Source organism: Elgaria multicarinata, chromosome 1 (assembly GCF_023053635.1).
Source record: "Elgaria multicarinata webbii isolate HBS135686 ecotype San Diego chromosome 1, rElgMul1.1.pri, whole genome shotgun sequence".
Taxonomy (NCBI): domain Eukaryota; kingdom Metazoa; phylum Chordata; class Lepidosauria; order Squamata; family Anguidae; genus Elgaria; species Elgaria multicarinata.
The window spans coordinates 96,974,740-96,992,434 of record NC_086171.1 but is presented as its reverse complement, the minus strand read 5'-3'; the positions used below and the strand labels follow the sequence as shown (position 1 = coordinate 96,992,434).

The 17,695-nt window shown below is 41.4% G+C and overlaps 1 protein-coding gene across 1 annotated transcript in view; it reads left to right on the top strand.

The window, feature by feature from the left end:
* UHMK1 (U2AF homology motif kinase 1) overlaps window positions 1-17,282 on the top strand; it is a 65,162-nt gene extending 47,880 nt beyond the window's left edge. Inside the window, exons 7-8 of the mRNA XM_063129377.1 lie at window positions 603-691; window positions 16,962-17,282. Of these exons, the coding sequence (XP_062985447.1) occupies window positions 603-691; window positions 16,962-17,108 (236 nt within the window). The 3' untranslated portion in view covers window positions 17,109-17,282. The remainder of the gene's footprint in view (window positions 1-602; window positions 692-16,961) is intronic.
* Window positions 17,283-17,695: the final 413 nt, after the last annotated feature.

Genomic DNA, 17,695 nt, shown 5'->3' with positions numbered 1-17,695 from the left:
GAGCAGGGTATGGCAGACAGGTGAGGGAGAGAGGCTGAGCATTTTGAATATGCTCAGGGACATTTTGCTACATCCTGGCTGACTAGTAGAAATAATTGCTAGCTACCAAAACTGGACAAAATGTGTAGACTACAACATATTTATCATATTATGTTTGTAGTGTGTAGTAAATGTTATGTATTTATTAATTATATGTACATCCTGCCCTCCAATGAACACAGATAAAAGGTTTAGTCTTGCAACAGTGCTATGCAGCAGTTTAGGCTGAGACATAGTGACTGGCTCAGTTGATTGTGTTTATAAAATAAGCGATCGTGGCTTCTCCCCTGCTCGAGCATGTTGTGCACACAACCGTCAATGGCATACTTCTCTGCGCAATGTGGCGTGGATTGGCATGTCGTCCAAGCCAAGCATGGTGCAATGCAGCTAGGGTGGCTTTGTACTCATCCTACTAACCCTGGTGATTTTCCAAAGGCCACTCAACAAGGCTTTTTAGAAGGCATTTTAGAAATAGGATTCCTGTTTTCATCTCAGTAATCTTTCTATTACACTATGCTAGCTCTTTGACCTTATATTCTCATTGTCTTTCTAATTTCACACAGATATGGTGGGTGACATAAGAGAAGAATGTTGCAAATATGGACAGATTGTTTCTCTCTTTGTTCCAAAGGAAAATCCAGGCAAAGGTCATGTGAGTATTAGGCAGTTGAGACGTGTGTAACGGAAGTACTGTTTTGCTCTAAGGTTGCACTAATCTGCAATTTTACCTTGGGCTGATTTTTGCGAGGTTTTTTTTTTAGCACCATAATTGTCCATCCATCAGCATACTGTTGACACCTTGCCCCAAATCTCCTGATGACTGCCCCAATGGCTTCATTTAAATATTAAATAACATTGGGGACAAGATGCCCCAAAGTTCAGCAGCCATGGGGCCGATGTGCAGTCACCCAATGGTATTTTCTGGAACTGACCCCGCAAGTAAGAGTCAAACCACTGTAAAACAGTGCCCCCAACTCATGAAGGTTGTCCAGGAGGATACTGTGGCCAATCGTATCAAAGGCTGCTGAGAGATCCAGAAGAAGTAACAGGGTCACATTCCACCTGTCTCTCTCCCAAAGAAGGTCATCCATCAGAGCGACCAAGGCTGATTCCATCCCAAAACTGGGCAGACCAGCAACAACAGCAGAGGAAGAAAGGAGGAAGCCTACAGAGCTGTTTTGGCAACCTTTCTTTCTGCCTTCCCTCTTTCTTCCTCCTCCCCTGCTGTTGTTGCTGTTGTTGTTCCAGCCACAAGCAGCAGTAGTGGCTGGAACACCAATGAAGGAAGGAGGATCAGGGCCATTTCACTATGTATTATTATTATTATTATTATTATTGATTCATATAGCACTTTCTAACAAAGTGCTGTACATGAGTTAAAATACATCAGGGAGTTTACAAAAATGGAATAAGTACAATAGTTCTAAAAAAAAGACCTAGCTGAAATTAAAAGAGTATAACAATAAAACCTTAAAAACCCATATTATTATTATTATTATTATTATTATTATTATTATTATTATTATTATTATTTATTTATTTATTTATATAGCACCATCAATGTACAAGGTGCTGTACAGAGTAAAACAGTAAATAGCAAGACTCTGCCGCATAGGCTTACAATCTAATAAAATCATAGTAAAACAATAAGGAGGGGAAGAGAATGCCAACAGGCACAGGGTAGGGTAAGCAGGCACAGGGTAGGGTAAAACTAACAGTATAAAGTCTGCACAACATCAAGTTTTAAAAGCTTTAGGAAAGTTTTTAGTTGAGCTTTAAAAGCTGCGATTGAAGTTGTAGTTCTCAAATGTTCTGGAAGAGCGTTCCAGGCGTAAGGGGCAGCAGAAGAAAATGGACGGAGCCATATAAAATGTGTCGTGGCTACTACAAAAACCATCAGCATTTTTATCTCAGGAAGAGCCAGCCAACCCCCTCTATTCAAAAAGAAAGGTTTTCAAACCTTTCTTGAACACCTCCAAACTCTCAGTCAGCCACAATGGCAGGGGGAGTGAATTCCATAGATGAGGGACAAAGTCCTGGAATGCACAATACTGGGACACTGCAATCCATGAGGTAAAACGGGTCAGGAGGACCTGACGCATGGATCTGGTGGCCCAGCCCAAAACATACCAGGACAAAAGGAAGGAAAGGTAAGCTAGGTGCTGCAACCAAAGGGCCTTAAAGGCCAAAATATTGGGCCCTGGCCTTCAATGGAGGTATGGGCAAATTAGGGGAGGCCCAGAATGGTTCTAACAGCACTGTTCTGGGCCAGGATCAAAGGGTGGAGAGAGGAAAGAGGAAGACACGGTAGGAGGCTATTACAGTAATCCAGGAGTGAGACAACCAAGGTCCGAACCAAGAGGTCCGCAGTTGCCTGAGAAAGGAACCTGTGAATCCAGCAGATATTCAGTAGATGGAAATTTCAGGCCCTCATTGTGTTCTCAATGAAGGAACACAGTGAAAGATGATCATCCATCTGGATGCCCAGGTCCCTGGCAACAGGGACTGGGACCAACTGGGTACTTGAAGACAGAAGAGAGGGGAAGGAGGAAGGGCGGTCAGGATGGAAAATCCAAGATTTCAGTTTTATCCATGTTCAGCTTGAGGTGGTGAGCAGACATCCATGAGGAAATCTCCAACAGGCAATTTCCCACAGATGCCCCCTCTCCTTCCCCAAGCCGATTGAAGGACTGGGTATCATCAGCATAGATGTGATGCTAGAAACCAGAATCAGAAATGAGGAGGCCCAGAGGAAGGGTAGAAAGAGAAAAGAAGAGGTCCAAGGACAGACCCCAACAGTGAGGGGAAAAGGATCTGAAACCATTGCAGAAAAGGAGACAGAAAAAGCTGTTTGACAAGAAGGATGAGAACCAAGAAAGAGCAGTGCCGGTAACGCCCAAGGAAACCAACCAAGCCAGAAGTATCCTGTGTCAGATGTACAGTGCTGTGCCTTAACCACGAGGACATCATTCAATACACAAGACAGTGCTGTCTCTGTTGAACGGGCAGCTCGGAACCCTGAAATCATAGGAAGATAGGTAAAGGGCCAATTGGAAGAGGGCCACCCTTTCCAGGATTTTAAACAGGAAGGGTAAAAGTGAAACAGGACCGTAACTCACATGAGAGGAAGAGTCCAGGGAAGGTTTCGTCAACAAAGAATGAAGGAAGGTCGAGCTTAAGGGAGCCTGGAAAACTGCCGGTGAAAAAGGAGCAATTCACCAGGCGAGTCAAAAAGGTCAAGAAGAGGGGACACAGGGTAGTATAAAGGAATGAAGGGAAGGGATCAAGAGGGCAGGTAGTGACTGGGGAGGAACAAATAATTCGGGAGACTTGGGCCTCAGTGACCTTAATAAAATGGAAGCCACCGGGGGGATAAGCAAATGGAGGGTGAGGGGAAGAGGGGCATCAGCAGGGAAAGTGACAGATATTGTTGCCACCTTATTCACAAAGAACTGCTGAGAGAGCTGGAGAATCTGGAGGATCAAAAGAGGAGGCCGTGCCTCAAAGCCCCCTGAAAGTTCTAAAAAGCTGACAGGGAGCATGAGCCTGAGCGGCTAGGGTGGCCTGGTAAAATGACTGTTTCGCCACCTCCACGTGACTTAGGTAGGCCTTCATTGCTGCACTGTACTCAGTGGAGACAGGAAAACTGTGGAGGAAGGCCGATTGCTACCTTCCACTCCTGAAAAGATGAGCTGTTTTTCATCCCATTTGTAATACATGTTCAGGAGACATTGCAAGGCTTCCTAGTGGTCTCCATGTACTAATCCAGGTTTGCCGCTTGGAGAGGAGGTACAGGAAAGGGAGAGAACGTGATGCCACTGAGAACACTGCTGCAATGAAGGCCCACATAAGTCATGTGGAGGTGGTGAAACAGTCGTTTTACCAGGCCACCATAGCTGTTCAGGCCCATGCCCCCTCCTTTTCTCTCTCTTTCTGCTTTGCGCAGTGTAATGGGGAGGGAAATCAATCTTACTTCCCCTCACCCCCATGCCTCCTTCCAAGACAATAAGGGTTTGGAGTAACTTTAAGCCTTCCCAATTACACCTCTCCCCGCCCCCACCCCAGTCTCAAAAATCTTCTAGCTGACAACACAATGATATATGTGTCTACTCAAAAGTAAGTCACATTGACTTCAATGATGCCTACTCGGGGTAAGTGAGGATGAAGTGCACAAAGCAAGAGGACTGAGACATGACAATTATGTGTGGTGGCCCAGGAAAGGACCACACTGGCTTTCATGTCGGTTTGTGGAAGGAGCTTCTTGGTGCAGGGGAGACGGGAATTTGGAGGAAAGGAGAGTGAGGGGAACTCTTCACATTAATAGCTACTGCTTCCGAGCAGCCACAAAGGAGAGAGTAAAACAGTTTTTAAACTCTAGCTGAGATAATGAAAAGAAAAGCTGCTGCAGCAGCAAAAACAACGTATTTTTATGTCTCCTCAGAACAGTGGGACAAAGATGGAGGGCATTTTAAAATGGGACATATCAACAAAACAGATGGCAAACATTGTAAAAACCTCCTTTTCTCTGATTAAAGTAATTTCGACCTTTGCTATTGTGCAGAAGTAAAACCATTTTTTACTTCGTACGGATCGTACAATAGCCAGACTTGGCAGGATTGACTCGGAGATGAAAAGTGGAAATGCTAAAAATAATAATAATACCAAGGACTCACAAACAACTGGAAAGGGGAAAGAAGGTGGGGCTAGCCTGCCTGGAACAGCAAATAGATCTAAAAAGCAAGAGGAGGAAATGCAGATGGAGCAGATGCTGGTGAGCATCAAGGAAATGATGCAAGATAATAATGAGATTCTTAAAAAACAAATTGTGTCTGAGATATCGATTGAAATGAAAAGAACCATCTCTGAACTTCAAAAACAGTTGAAAGAAGTGAGTGGTAAAGTGGGAGAGATGGAAAAAAGTATATCAGCAAATGAAAAATCTATACAGGATCAAAATCTTAAGTTCCAGCAATGGGAACTAAAGCTGATTGATTTGGAAGACCGAGGTAGACGATCAAATCTACGATTTCGTGCCTTTGCAGAAACCTCTGGCGAGAAACCTAAAATATTGAGAGACCAAATTATGCAATGGATTGCAGTTATAGCACCAGATGCCACATGGGAGGATTCGGATATAGAAAGACTGCATAGTATTGGCCCTAAAAGAGGAGTGATGCCCAGAGACATTATTATTAAATTTGCAAATTACTATAAAAAAGAACTCTTGATGAAGGCAGTTAGACAAATTTCGGGTCAACTGATGTACCAATCCAACCCAGTACAAATATATAATGATTCTTGCCCTGAGACAATTAACTGGAGGAAAAGTGTGAAACCATGTGTGGTGGTTTTGATGAAGAATGAAGTAAAATATACTTGGGGATACCCAGTTTTTCTAAAATTTCAATGGAAGAGACAACAACACAGAATTACATCGCTGGAACAAGGAATACAACTATTACGAAAGCTGGGATTACTGGAACCGGAGGAAGAAGTACAGGGAGCAGACGGAGGAAATAAGGAGTAGAAGACACATATTAAAGACAATAACTTTAGGGGATGAGAGATATATTGACTGGGAGAAGAAGATCGGCTGCTGCTGGGGATTCCGAAAGAGCTTCTCCCCCCCCCGTGTGGATCTGATTGATCTATGAGTGAGGCTAACCACCTCGGGGAGGAGAGAGGGGGAGAGGAGTACGGATTGTATGGGGGGGAGGCAGGGGAGGGGGGGAGGGGATGTAGGACACTATTTGGGACCAACAAATACTATTAAATTTTATCAACAACAATATGGAGAGTAGATTAAGAGTTACATCATTGAATGTTAAAGGGCTAGGGACAACAATTAAACGGAAAAGAATAGAAACTACTGAATAGAGACAAGGCTGATATTGTATTCCTGCAAGAAACACATCAAATTAGAGAAGGGGTTAATGAGCTTAAGTTAAGGTGGGCGAATATTTATGAGAAAGCATACGGAACGTCAAAGTCTAGAGGGGTAGCTGTTATAATATCAAAGAAATGTGGTCTTAATGTTATAGAGATAAAAAAAGATGAAAAGGGAAGATTTATAATCAAACGGGGGAAGATAGCAGATGAATATTATACATTGGTGAATGTTTATGCCCCAAATGAAAACCAAGTAACCTTTTATTGTAGAGTGTTTAAAGAAATGGAAAATATACAAAAGGGTCATATAATAATGGTGGGGGATTTTAACATGGTAATGGATAAAAATAAGGATAAATCGAACCCCACCATAGAAGAAAGGGGTAAAAATATAACAAGTTTGAATAAATGGATGAAAAGAAAAGAAATGGTGGATGTTTGGAGAGAGATTAAGGGGAAGGAGAGAAGATACACATTTTACTCATCGGTACATAAGACCTACTCTAGGATAGACTACCTTTTTATATCAAAGAGCTTATTATCAAAAGTAATAGATACAGAGATAGGGGTCATTAAAGTGATGGATCATGCATTGATTAATATGGATATAAAAATTAAAAAAGAGTATAAAGTAGTTAAAAGATGGAGATTAGATACTAGGGTTTTTAAATCTAAGCAAACAATAGGGAAAATTGAGAAAGAAATGCAAGACATATGGGAAATTAATATTAAAGGGCAATTGACCCATGCAATAGTTTGGGACACTGTGAAGGTGGTGATGAGAGGGATCGGTATCAGGGAGTCATCTAAATTAAAAAGACAACAGGAAGAAGCTAGGAAAAATTTAGAGGTGAATATTATAGAGTTAGAAGGAAAATATATAAAAAAGAAGGATAAATATATTGGAGTACAGTTACAGGCAAAAAAGAAGGAATTGGAGAGTTTAGAAATAGGGAAAGTGCAAAGGAATCTGATTTATTTAAAAAGAGAATATTTTGAATACAGTAATAAAAATTCTAAAATGTTGGCCAGATCCACACAATAAAAAAAAAATTAAGAACCAAATTGGGGCAATAAAAGACAATACAGGTAAAATGCATAATTTAATGAGAGAGAAATTACAAGTCTTCCAAAATTTTTATCAAAAGTTATATACATCAAATAAGAGACCTTTAAAGGAGATCAAAGATTATATTGAGAAAAATTGGAAAATAAAGATACAGGATACAGATAGAGAGGTTATGGAACAGCCGGTTACAGAAAACGAAATAGAGGGAATAATTGATGATTTAAAAGTGAGGAAATCCCCTAGAATGGATGGATTGGGTCCAGAATATTATAAAAAAAAATTAAAAATGTTGATACCAAAATTGAAGATGTTATTTAATCAAATAATAAACGGAGAAAAGGCCCCACCATCATGGGAACAGTCTATAATTATTTTAATTCCAAAACCGGATAAAGATTTAACAGACCCGGGATCTTATAGACCTATATCCTTATTAAATCAAGATGCTAAAATATTGACAGCGATAATGGCAAGAAGGTTGAATAAATTTATGTTTAAATATATTAAAAAGGATCAATGTGGATTTGTAGCAGGAAGACAGATGTCAGATTTGAGTGGTAGAGTATTGAATATAATAAATAACATAAAGAAAAATAATTTGCATGCGGGTATAATAGCCCTGGATATTTTTAAGGCCTTTGACTGCGTGGAATGGCCAGCACTAAAAATGTTAATAGACACTATAGGATTTAGAGAGAAATTTAAGGGATTGATAAATCAGTTATATTCGCAAAATACAGCAGAAGTAATAGCGAATGATGGTATTACAGAACAAATTTCCTTAGCCCGAGGTACTAGACAAGGGTGTCCCCTTTCCCCAATTTTATTCGCAATAGTTATAGAAGTCCTAGCAAATGCAATAAGAGAGGATGAAAGTATAAAAGGGATAGGGATAAGAGAAGAAATTAAGATTAGTTTGTTTGCAGATGATACCTTATTAACGATTCAAAAGCCGATGGAGAAAGTACAAAAGCATTTGAAGGAGTTTGGGGAACTGACAGGGTTACAAATAAATTGGTCCAAATCAGAGATGATGTTGTTTAATTATAAAGAGGAGGGAGAACAGGATTTAGTTAGGAAGAAATGGGATATGAAAGTTAAAAATAAAATAAAATACTTAGGGATATATATAACAGGGAATGTAGGAAAGTTAGAAGAAGAAAATTATAACAGATTAAGGCAGGATCTTAAAATAAAATTAGAGGAGTATCGGAAAATAAGACTGTCATGGTTTGGTAGGATAGCATTAATTAAAATGAAGATATTACCTAAAATTAATTTTCTATTTAGAATGTTGCCAATTAGAATATCGGATACAGAGTTAAAGAAGTGGCAAATAATGTTGAATAATTTCTGCAATGGAGATAAAAAGGTTAGGGTAAACAAGAGAGTTTTTATAAACAACAGAAGACAGGAGGATTAGGTCTCCCAAATCTAAAAGGATATTATATAGCCAACCAAATAAGATATGTGGTGGAGGGTATTCTGGGAGTAGGTGAAAGGACTTGGTTGGAAACTGAAACACAAGAATTAGAAATGGAATTAGATAATATTTATTTTAATAAGATTACTAAGAAATTTCTACAAAGAATAGGGAATCCTTTACTAAAGAATATTATGGAAATTTGGGCTAAAAATAAAACAAAATTAATACCTGCCATTTCCCCATTAACTCCAGTGGTAATGATGGAGAATTTTCCAGTAAATTTAAAAAAGGTGGTAGGGAAGATATTAAAGGAACGGAATATAAACAGGTTGGAAAGGGTGGTTAAAATAGAGGAGTTAGATCAAATAAAAGAAATATTGATGGGGGAAAAGTTGTCATGGTTTAACTATATGCAGTTAGAACAATGGGTAAAGAAATGGATAAAAGAAAATAAACAAGTTAGAGAGTATACGAGCTTTGAAAAAATGATAGTACAAAGACAAGAGAAAGAAGGGAATTTGATTACAAAGGGAATAACGAGTGAAATATATAGAATATTGATGGCAAGAGAGGATCAGGAAGATGGTTATAAATTGGTATGGGAAAATAATATTAAATATCAAATAAGTAACCAGAGTTGGGATAAGATATGGAAAGCACGGAATTTGAAAACCTTATCAGTAAGGATAAAAGAAAATTTTTATAAATTGGTATGGCGGTGGTACCTAACACCAGTTAAACTAAATCAAATCGAGAAGAAATATTCAATATTATGTTGGAGAGGATGTCAGGAGGTGGGCACTTATGTTCATATGTGGTGGGCATGTAAACGTGTACAAAAATTTTGGCAATCGGTGTATAAAGAGATAAAAGAGATAACTGGAATAAGTTTAGAGTTATCCCCGAGCGTAGCACTGTTGTCAATATACGATGGGGTGAACTGCACACAACCTATTAAGGATTTGATTATGAACTTATTAACAGCAGCAAGATTAATAATAGCTAGAAAATGGAAGATACAAAGTAAATATCAGATTGAGGAATGGTATAAAGAATTTTGGGATATAGCTATCAATGATAAATTAACATGTAATATTAAAATAGAAAAAGGAAGGTGCAATTATAATGAATTTGAGATTATATGAAAACCATTTTTGGAATTTGTTTTGTTAAGAGGGAAAGGATGTACACCTGTACAAGAAATATTACAATTTTGGGGAAAGGGATGAAGGTGTAGTTGGTCCTGGTGATGGGTGCACTGTTGTTTTATTTAACGTAATGTAACTAATAATAATAATTTAAAAAAAGGTAAAAAAAACCAAAAAAACAATTTTTTAAAAAAACAAACACCTGAAGCAGCAGGTTTCATCTTACATGCACCTTCCACTTCAAACAAAATGGAAGCAATACAAAGCAACATTTGACACAATGGCCACAGCTAGACCTAAGGTTTATCCTGGGATCATCCAGGGTTCGCCCCTGCCTGAGCACTGGATCCCCTGTGTGTCACCTAGATGAACAGGTTTGACCCCTGGACGATCCAAGGATAAACCTTAGGTCTAGCTATGGCCAATGTTGTGCTATAAAGTGCTACAAATCTGCCTGCATAGTCTGGATAGCACCACTGTCCTGCAATTGCAGCCCTACAAATGGTTGTGTGGCACAAAAAGACATGATCAACACTAAGGATATTTAGTGTGGTATTTCCTGACGTGCTTACGAAGAAACAATTGCATTATCAAAAATACGAACATGGTGAAAAGGGACTCCAGTGTAGATCCTACTTTTGACTGTTGAATAATTTGCATACTCTGTAGAACTTTGTATTCTATTCTGGTGACCATTAGTCTATAGACTGCCTCACATACAGTTTTTTGAGAAATATCTGTAAAATGTGTTTGCACTCCAAAGTATTTAGTATATGCATAAAAGGATGTACTTTTAGGTACTTGTGCTAAGGAGCCATGGTTGGCAGTAGCTTCCTTCTACATGCACACATGGTAGGAAACATGTGTTTGCCATGACTTAATATCCAATATAAACTTCTCCTGTTAACCTTCAAAGCTTTTCACGGTCTAGCTCCTTCCTATCTCTCCTCTCTCATCTCACACTATTGCCCCGCTCGTGCTCTTCGCTCCTCTGATGCCATGTTTCTCGCCTGCCCAAGGGCCTCTACTTCCCTTGCTCGGCTTCGTCCATTTTCGTCTGCTGCCCCTTACGCCTGGAACGCTCTTCCAGAACATTTGAGAACTACAAGTTCAACCACAGCTTTTAAAGCTCAACTAAAAACTTTTCTTTTTCCTAAAGCTTTTAAAACTTGATGTTGTGCAGACTTCTACTGTTACTTTCTACTGTTAGTTTTTCCCTACCCTGTGCCTGCTTACCCTACCCTGTACCTGTTTGCATTCTCTTCCCCTCCTTATTGTTTTACTATGATTTTATTAGATTGTAAGCCTATGCGGCAGGGTCTTGCTATTTACTGTTTTACTCTGTACAGCACCATGTACATTGATGGTGCTATATAAATAAATAAATAATAATAATAATAATAATAATAATAATAATAATTAATATGTGAAATGGCTGTTAGATGGGCTGAAATCTTGTCTTGTGTCTATAATAATAAGGATCTTGGGGCATGGTCTGAAGGCACATGAACCAGAAACAAAGGGGGGCAGCACTGAAACAGCTGCAGCTGCACCGAAAACTATTATTTATTGATCCCAATGTGTTTTGAAAATACTCCCTTCTTCAGGGATGACATGTTTCAAGGATGACATTTTAAAAGATTTTCTGAAAGACGCCCTTACCTTAAGGAATACAAATACTTTACTCTAAACATTTGCAAAAGAAAGACTTTTGTGCACCCTGCTAATGACTAGGGCTAGTGGTTGGGTGGGTGTTGAGTGTCTTATAGTAAGGATGTCTTTGGGGTCTTGCTTGATTGGGTAACCTCCCTTGTGGACTGTGGGAATGCTGTGGACATAATATATCTTGACTTCAGCAAAGCTTTTGACAAAGCGCCCCATGACATTCTGATTAGCAGAGTAGTTAAATGTGGGCTAAATGGAACAACTATTAGGTAGATCCACAGTTGGTTACAGAATCAGACTCAAAGAGTGCTTATCAACAGTACCTTCTCAAACGGGCGGGGGTAATGAGTGGGGTACCGCAGGGCTCAGTCCTGCGCCCAGTGATCTTCAACATTTTTATTAATGACTTGGACGAGGAGGTGCAGGGAACGTTTATCAAATTTGCAGATGACACCAAATTGGATGGGATAGCTAATACCCTGAAAGACAGAAATAAACTTCAATGTGATCTTGGTAGGCTGGAGTGCTGGGATGAAAACTACAGTATGAAATTTGATAGGGATAAATGCCAAGTTCTACATCTAAGAAATAGAAACCAAATGCACAGTTACAAGATGTGGAATATTTGGCTCAGCAATACAAGCGAGAAGGATATTGGAATCGTAGATTGTAAGCTGGATATGAGCCAAGAGTGAGATGTGGCTGCAAAAAAAGTAAATGCTATCTTGGGCTGCATTAATAGAAGCATAGCTTCCAAATCACATGAGATACTGGTTCCCTTCTATTTGCCACTGTCTAGTTCTCATCTTGAGTATTGCATCCAGTTCTGGGCACCACACTTCAAGAACAATTCAGATAAACTGGAGGGGGTTCAGAGGATAATAAGGGGTCTGGAAACAATGCCCTATGAGGAGAGACTGAAAAAACTGGGCATGTTTAGCCTTGAGAAGAGAAGATCTCAATTATCCCAGAGTGCAGGACATGGAATATTGGGCTCAAGTTACAGGAAAACAGATTCCAGCTGGACATCAGGAAAAACTTCCTGACAGAGCAGTACGATAGCCATCTGTCAGGTATACTATAAGGTGGATTCCTACATTGAGCAGGGGGTTGGACTCAGTGGCCTTATAGGCCCCTTCCAACTCTTCTATTCTATGAAAACAGGACAGAAAATAAAAATAAAATGAGGGCAACCCATATCATTGTTTTCACTTTGCCAAATGCATGATAACCCTTACAGTAAGTGAGAGTTCTATCAGAAGTTCATGTTGCTGTAAAAAAATAAATATAAATTTACTTCAGCATTACAAATCAATTATGTTACCTGAGGCAGCAAGTTGTTATCAAAGGCCTCCAGATGCAACTTCCAATGGTGGTTGTTTATAAAAGTATGAGTAAGGAGAATGCCTTAACATGAACTTAATTCTTTTAGAAATCAGCTCAGCTTTGGAAGGCTCCCTTCAGAAAATCTCAAAAGGAAAGGCAAGAAAATAAAAACTTGAACCAAAGAGGACTGTAATGATACAAGAAAATTTGAGAAGTAGAATGTATTCCCTAAGTCATTATAGGACAGCCTTCCCCAACCTGGCACCCTCCAGATGTTTTGGACTACAGCTCCCATAATTCCTTACTGTTAGTGATGCTGTTTGGGGCTGATGGGAGGGCACCAGGTTAGGGAAGTGTTATATGGAGTCATACTAGAGCCGTTGCTAGACCAGGGGTTAGTGCGGTGCGAGGCCCGTGTTCGTCCCTGTGCGTCCAGATGATGCATAGGGGATCCCGGCCTCAGCCAGGACTCGAGCCGCCCTGGCACCGCGCTAACAGGAACCACTTGTACCGCGGTTCTTCCCGCGGTCCTGGCCTCAGGTTGGGCTGAGGCCGGGACCATGGGCGTTCCACCGCTTTTTTCAGCTACTGCACTTATGCACGAGTAGCCGGGAAAAGTGGCGGACGGGCTGCAGCACTGCCTCCCCCCTTCCCCCGATTCCCCCCCACAACCTCCCCTGGCCTCTGATCCCTCCCTGTCCCCACGTGCATGTCTCGCCATCCCCCCTTGTCCCCACCTGCTGTGTCCTCTGCTGCCGCCGCCGCCGCTATCCCCAGCTGCCCTGTACCGCTGCCACTGCTGCCGCCACTGTCCCCATCCGGCTTTTCCTGTTGTCACCATGTCCGACCTGCAGGACATGGCGATCCCTGTTGCAATGTCCGGCCTGTGATGCCTGCTGAGCAGGAATCACAGGCTGGACATGGCAACAACAGGAAAAGCCGGCTGGGGACACTGGCGGCAGCGGGACAGGGCGGCTGGGGACATTGGCGGAGGCGGCGGCAGCAGAGGACACAGCAGGTGGGGACGGGGGAATCGGGGGCAGGGGAAGTTGTGGGGGGGAAATTGGGGACAGGGGAAGTGGTGGGGGGAATTGGGGGCAGTGGTCCCTATTTTTTTTTTAAAAAAAACTTACCTTGGCCGTTGGTGTGCTCCTGCGGCTGCTTTAAGGCAGGGGGGAAATGGCGGACGCGACGGGGCTTCCCTCGGCCCTGTCGCGTCTCACATGTGGATGGGGCCTACAGTCCACGCTACTTCTAGTCTTGGCCCCTCCTCCCACACGGATTCTAAGGTAGGTCTAGCAAGTCTGTGAGTTGAGGAGTCTGTGAGTTGAAGTCTGTGAGTTGAGAAGTTGGAAGAATTGTAGACCCAAATCATTTAATATGTATACTCCAGTGTCATACAGGAGATCTATGTACAAAGGCTTGTATGCAAATAGGAAAGTGGGGCTGGTCAGCATGATCTTGATTTGAAACTAATTGTATGTATTGGTACATATGATTAGATATGTTTCAGCTACTGTAGCTGCCTAAAACAATTGCAACAAGGAAAAAAGATAGAAGACAACAGAAGAAACCAATGTGGCTCCACAAAAAGCTTCGAGATGCCCACAGTTACCTAGGGAGGTTGTGGCCTCTCCCACACTAGAGGCATTCAAGAGGCAGCTGGACAGCCATCTGTCTGGGATGCTTTAGGGTGGATTCCTGCATTGAGCAGGGGGTTGGACTCGATGGCCTTGTAGGCCCCTTCCAACTCTGCTATTCTATGGTTCTATGATTCTATGACCTGAAAACAAAAAGGATACATATAGGAAGTGGAAGGAAGGCCAGGCTACAAAAGAAGAGTACAGACAGGTGGCGCAGAAGTGCCGAAATGGTGTCAGGAAGGCTAAAGCTGAGAATGAGCTGAGATTAGCGAGGGATGCTAAAAGCAATAAAAAGGCTTTCTTCAGATACGTGAGTAGTAAAAGACAGAGGAAAGAAATGGTGGTTCAACTGCTTAATGAGGATGGCAAATGGATAACAGATGACAAAGAAAAGGCTGAAATGCTCAATTCCTACTTTGGCTCAGTCTTCTCCCAAAAGCGAGTCTATGAACCCCTTGGAAAAAGTGAAGCAGAAGTTGAGGGGGCAAGATTGCAGTTTGAGATTGATAAACAAACGGTCAAGGAACACCTAATATCCTTGAATGAGTTCAAATCTCCAGGGCCCGATGAACTGTACTCCAGAGTAATGAAGGAGCTAGTGGAAGAACTCTCAGAACCACTGACTATTATCTTTGCGAAATCATGGAAGATGGGTGAGGTGCTGGACAACCGGAGGAGGGCTAACGTTGTCCCTATCTTCAAAAAGGGCAAAAAGGAGGAACCTGGGAACTACAGACCAGTCAGTCTGACATCCATCCCTGGGAAAATTCTGGAGCAGATGATCAAGAAGTCAATCTGTAAACACCTTGAAAACAATGCAGTGATTATTCGAAACCAACATGGATTTGTCAAGAACAAATCCTGTCAGACTAATTTCATCTCATTTTTTCTTCAGGTAACCTGTGAGAATGCTGTGGACGTCATATATCTTTACTTTAGCAAAGCTCTTGACAAAGTGCCCTATGATATTCTGATTAACAAACTAGCTAAAGGTGGGCTAGATGGAACAACTATTAGGTGGATTCACAGTTGGCTACAGAATCAGACTCAAAGAGTACTTATCAATGGTACCTTCTCAAACTGTGGGGAGGCAACGAGTGGGGTACTGCAGGGCTCAGTCCTGGGCCCAGTGCTCTTCAACATTTTTATTAATGATTTGGACGAGGAGGTGCAGGGAACGCTTATCAAATTTGCAGATGACACCAAATTGGGTGGGATAGCTAATACCCTGGAAGACAGAAACAAACTTCAAAGTGATCTTGATAGGCTGGAGTGCTGGGCTGAAAACAACAGGATGAAATTTAATAGGGATAAATGCCAAGTTCTACATTTAGGAAATAGAAACCAAAGGCACAGTTTCAAGATGGGGTATACATGGCTCAGCAATACTACAAACGAGAAGGATCTTGGAATTGTTGTAGATCACAAGCTGAATATGAGCCAACAGTGCGTATAGCTGCAAGAAAGGCAAATGCTCTTTTGGGCAGCATTAAGAGAAGTATAGCTTCCAAATTGCATGAGGTACTGGTTCCACTCTATTCGGCCCTGATTAGGCCTCATCTAGAGTATTGCATCCAGTTCTGGGCTCCACAATTCAAGAAGGACGCAGACAAGCTGGAGCGTGTTCAGAGAAGGGCAACCAGGATGATCAGAGGTCTGGAAACAAAGCCCTTTGAAGAGAGACTGAAAGAACTGGGCATGTTTGGCCTGGAGAAGAGAAGATTGAGAGAAGACATGATAGCACTCTTCAAATACTTAAAAGGTTGTCGTGCAGAGGAGGGCCAGGATCTCTTCTCAATCGTCCCAGAGTGCAGGACACAGAATAACGGGCTCAAGTTACAGGAAGCCAGATTCCAGCTGGACATCAGGAAAAACTTCCTGACTGTTAGAGCAGTATGACAATGGAACCAGTTACGTAGGGAGGTTGTGGGCTCTCCCGCACTAGAAACCTTCAAGAGGGAGATGGACAACCATCTGTAAGGTATGCTTTAGGGTGGATTCCTGCATTGAGCAGGGGGTTGGACTTGTTGGCCTTATAGGAGAACTCCGGCTATTGGGCGGTATAGAAATGTAATAAATAAATAAATAAATAAAATAAATTAATAGGCCCCTTCCAACTCTACTATTCTATGACATAATGAATATTAACAAAAAAGTTGGGAAGATCAGTGCAAAAGATCTGATCAGTGCAATGCCTGATCCTTTCTCTGTGATCTTTGTGGTAATTTCTAACTCTATGATTCTTAATAGATTACAGCAGCATGAAATTGTGTTACAGTCTTTTGTTATTAAATAAATGTATATACTATATTTAATATCTTTTGTTTCTTAATGCTTTCCAGCATGTGACAGCTGCATCTTCCAAACATTTTTCATTAAGAAAAAAAATCACATAACTTGAAAAAGAAGGAAGATCCAAGGTTTCTGACTTTTGCCTTGTGCTTACTGAAAGGGCAAGCCCCTCTCTGCTTGGTGCTGCTGAGTTTTCTCATCACAACCAGGTCTGAGCCTCAAGCGGCTCAAGGTGGGAACCACCCTCTATCAGCCTCTAGTTCCAGAAGGACAGGTTGACCAAGTACCTGCAGAAAGTGAGGGTAGCAGTTTCTTCACTGCAGGGTACGCAAAGACATGGAGTCAGAGCCACACCACTTGCTAGCGGGGTGTCCATCAAGCATTTCCCTCTTCCCTCCCATTCTGGAATAGGTGATTCTGTAAACAGTACAAAGGAGATTAACATTCCTCCTGTTTCTTTTCAGGTCTTTGTTGAGTATGCAAATGCTGGTGATTCCAAAGCTGCCCAGCGAGCATTGACTGGGAAGAGATTCGATGGCAAGTTTGTTGTGGCTACATTTTATCCACTGAGTGCCTATAAGCGGGGATATCTTTACCAAACTGTGCTTTAGTTTGCAGCATCAGTCAGGAAAGATGCATGGACCCAAAGCTGCCTGGCTTTGCTTGAGTGTTTTCCAGAGATGGAATCCATCTGTGTCCTCTTTCCCATTTTGTGATTTGTAGGAAAGGCCCAGATGTTTTTATTTTGCTGCATATGAAATCTGCCTCCCTTTCTCCTTTGGTTTACTATGAAATGGATGTCTGAGATTGAAAGCAAAGAAGTTTTCAGTGTGAAAAAAATTGAGTCTCAAAGCAGTTTTGCTGGTTAACTTGAAGTCAGGCACTAAGCACCGAATAGTGTTGTGGAGAGCTGTTGTTGATGAAGCATCATTGGAGCTCTTCCTTGTCAAAGAAGCAGAAGAAGTTGCTTTTCCTGATATAGAGGAACGAGACTGCAAATCCCAGCCAGCATTCTGTGCTTTCACACAGTAGATCTGAGCCAGTAGGGCTTCCTCTAAAAGGACTCTTAATAATGTCATTAGAAATAGATTAAAAAACTCTCTTGCTTCATGAATAGGATTGCTGTCCTAAGCACAGGGATATGTGGCAAAGCTGTTTTAGCTCATTGCTTTTGTAGAAGCTGTGGCTGGACCAATGA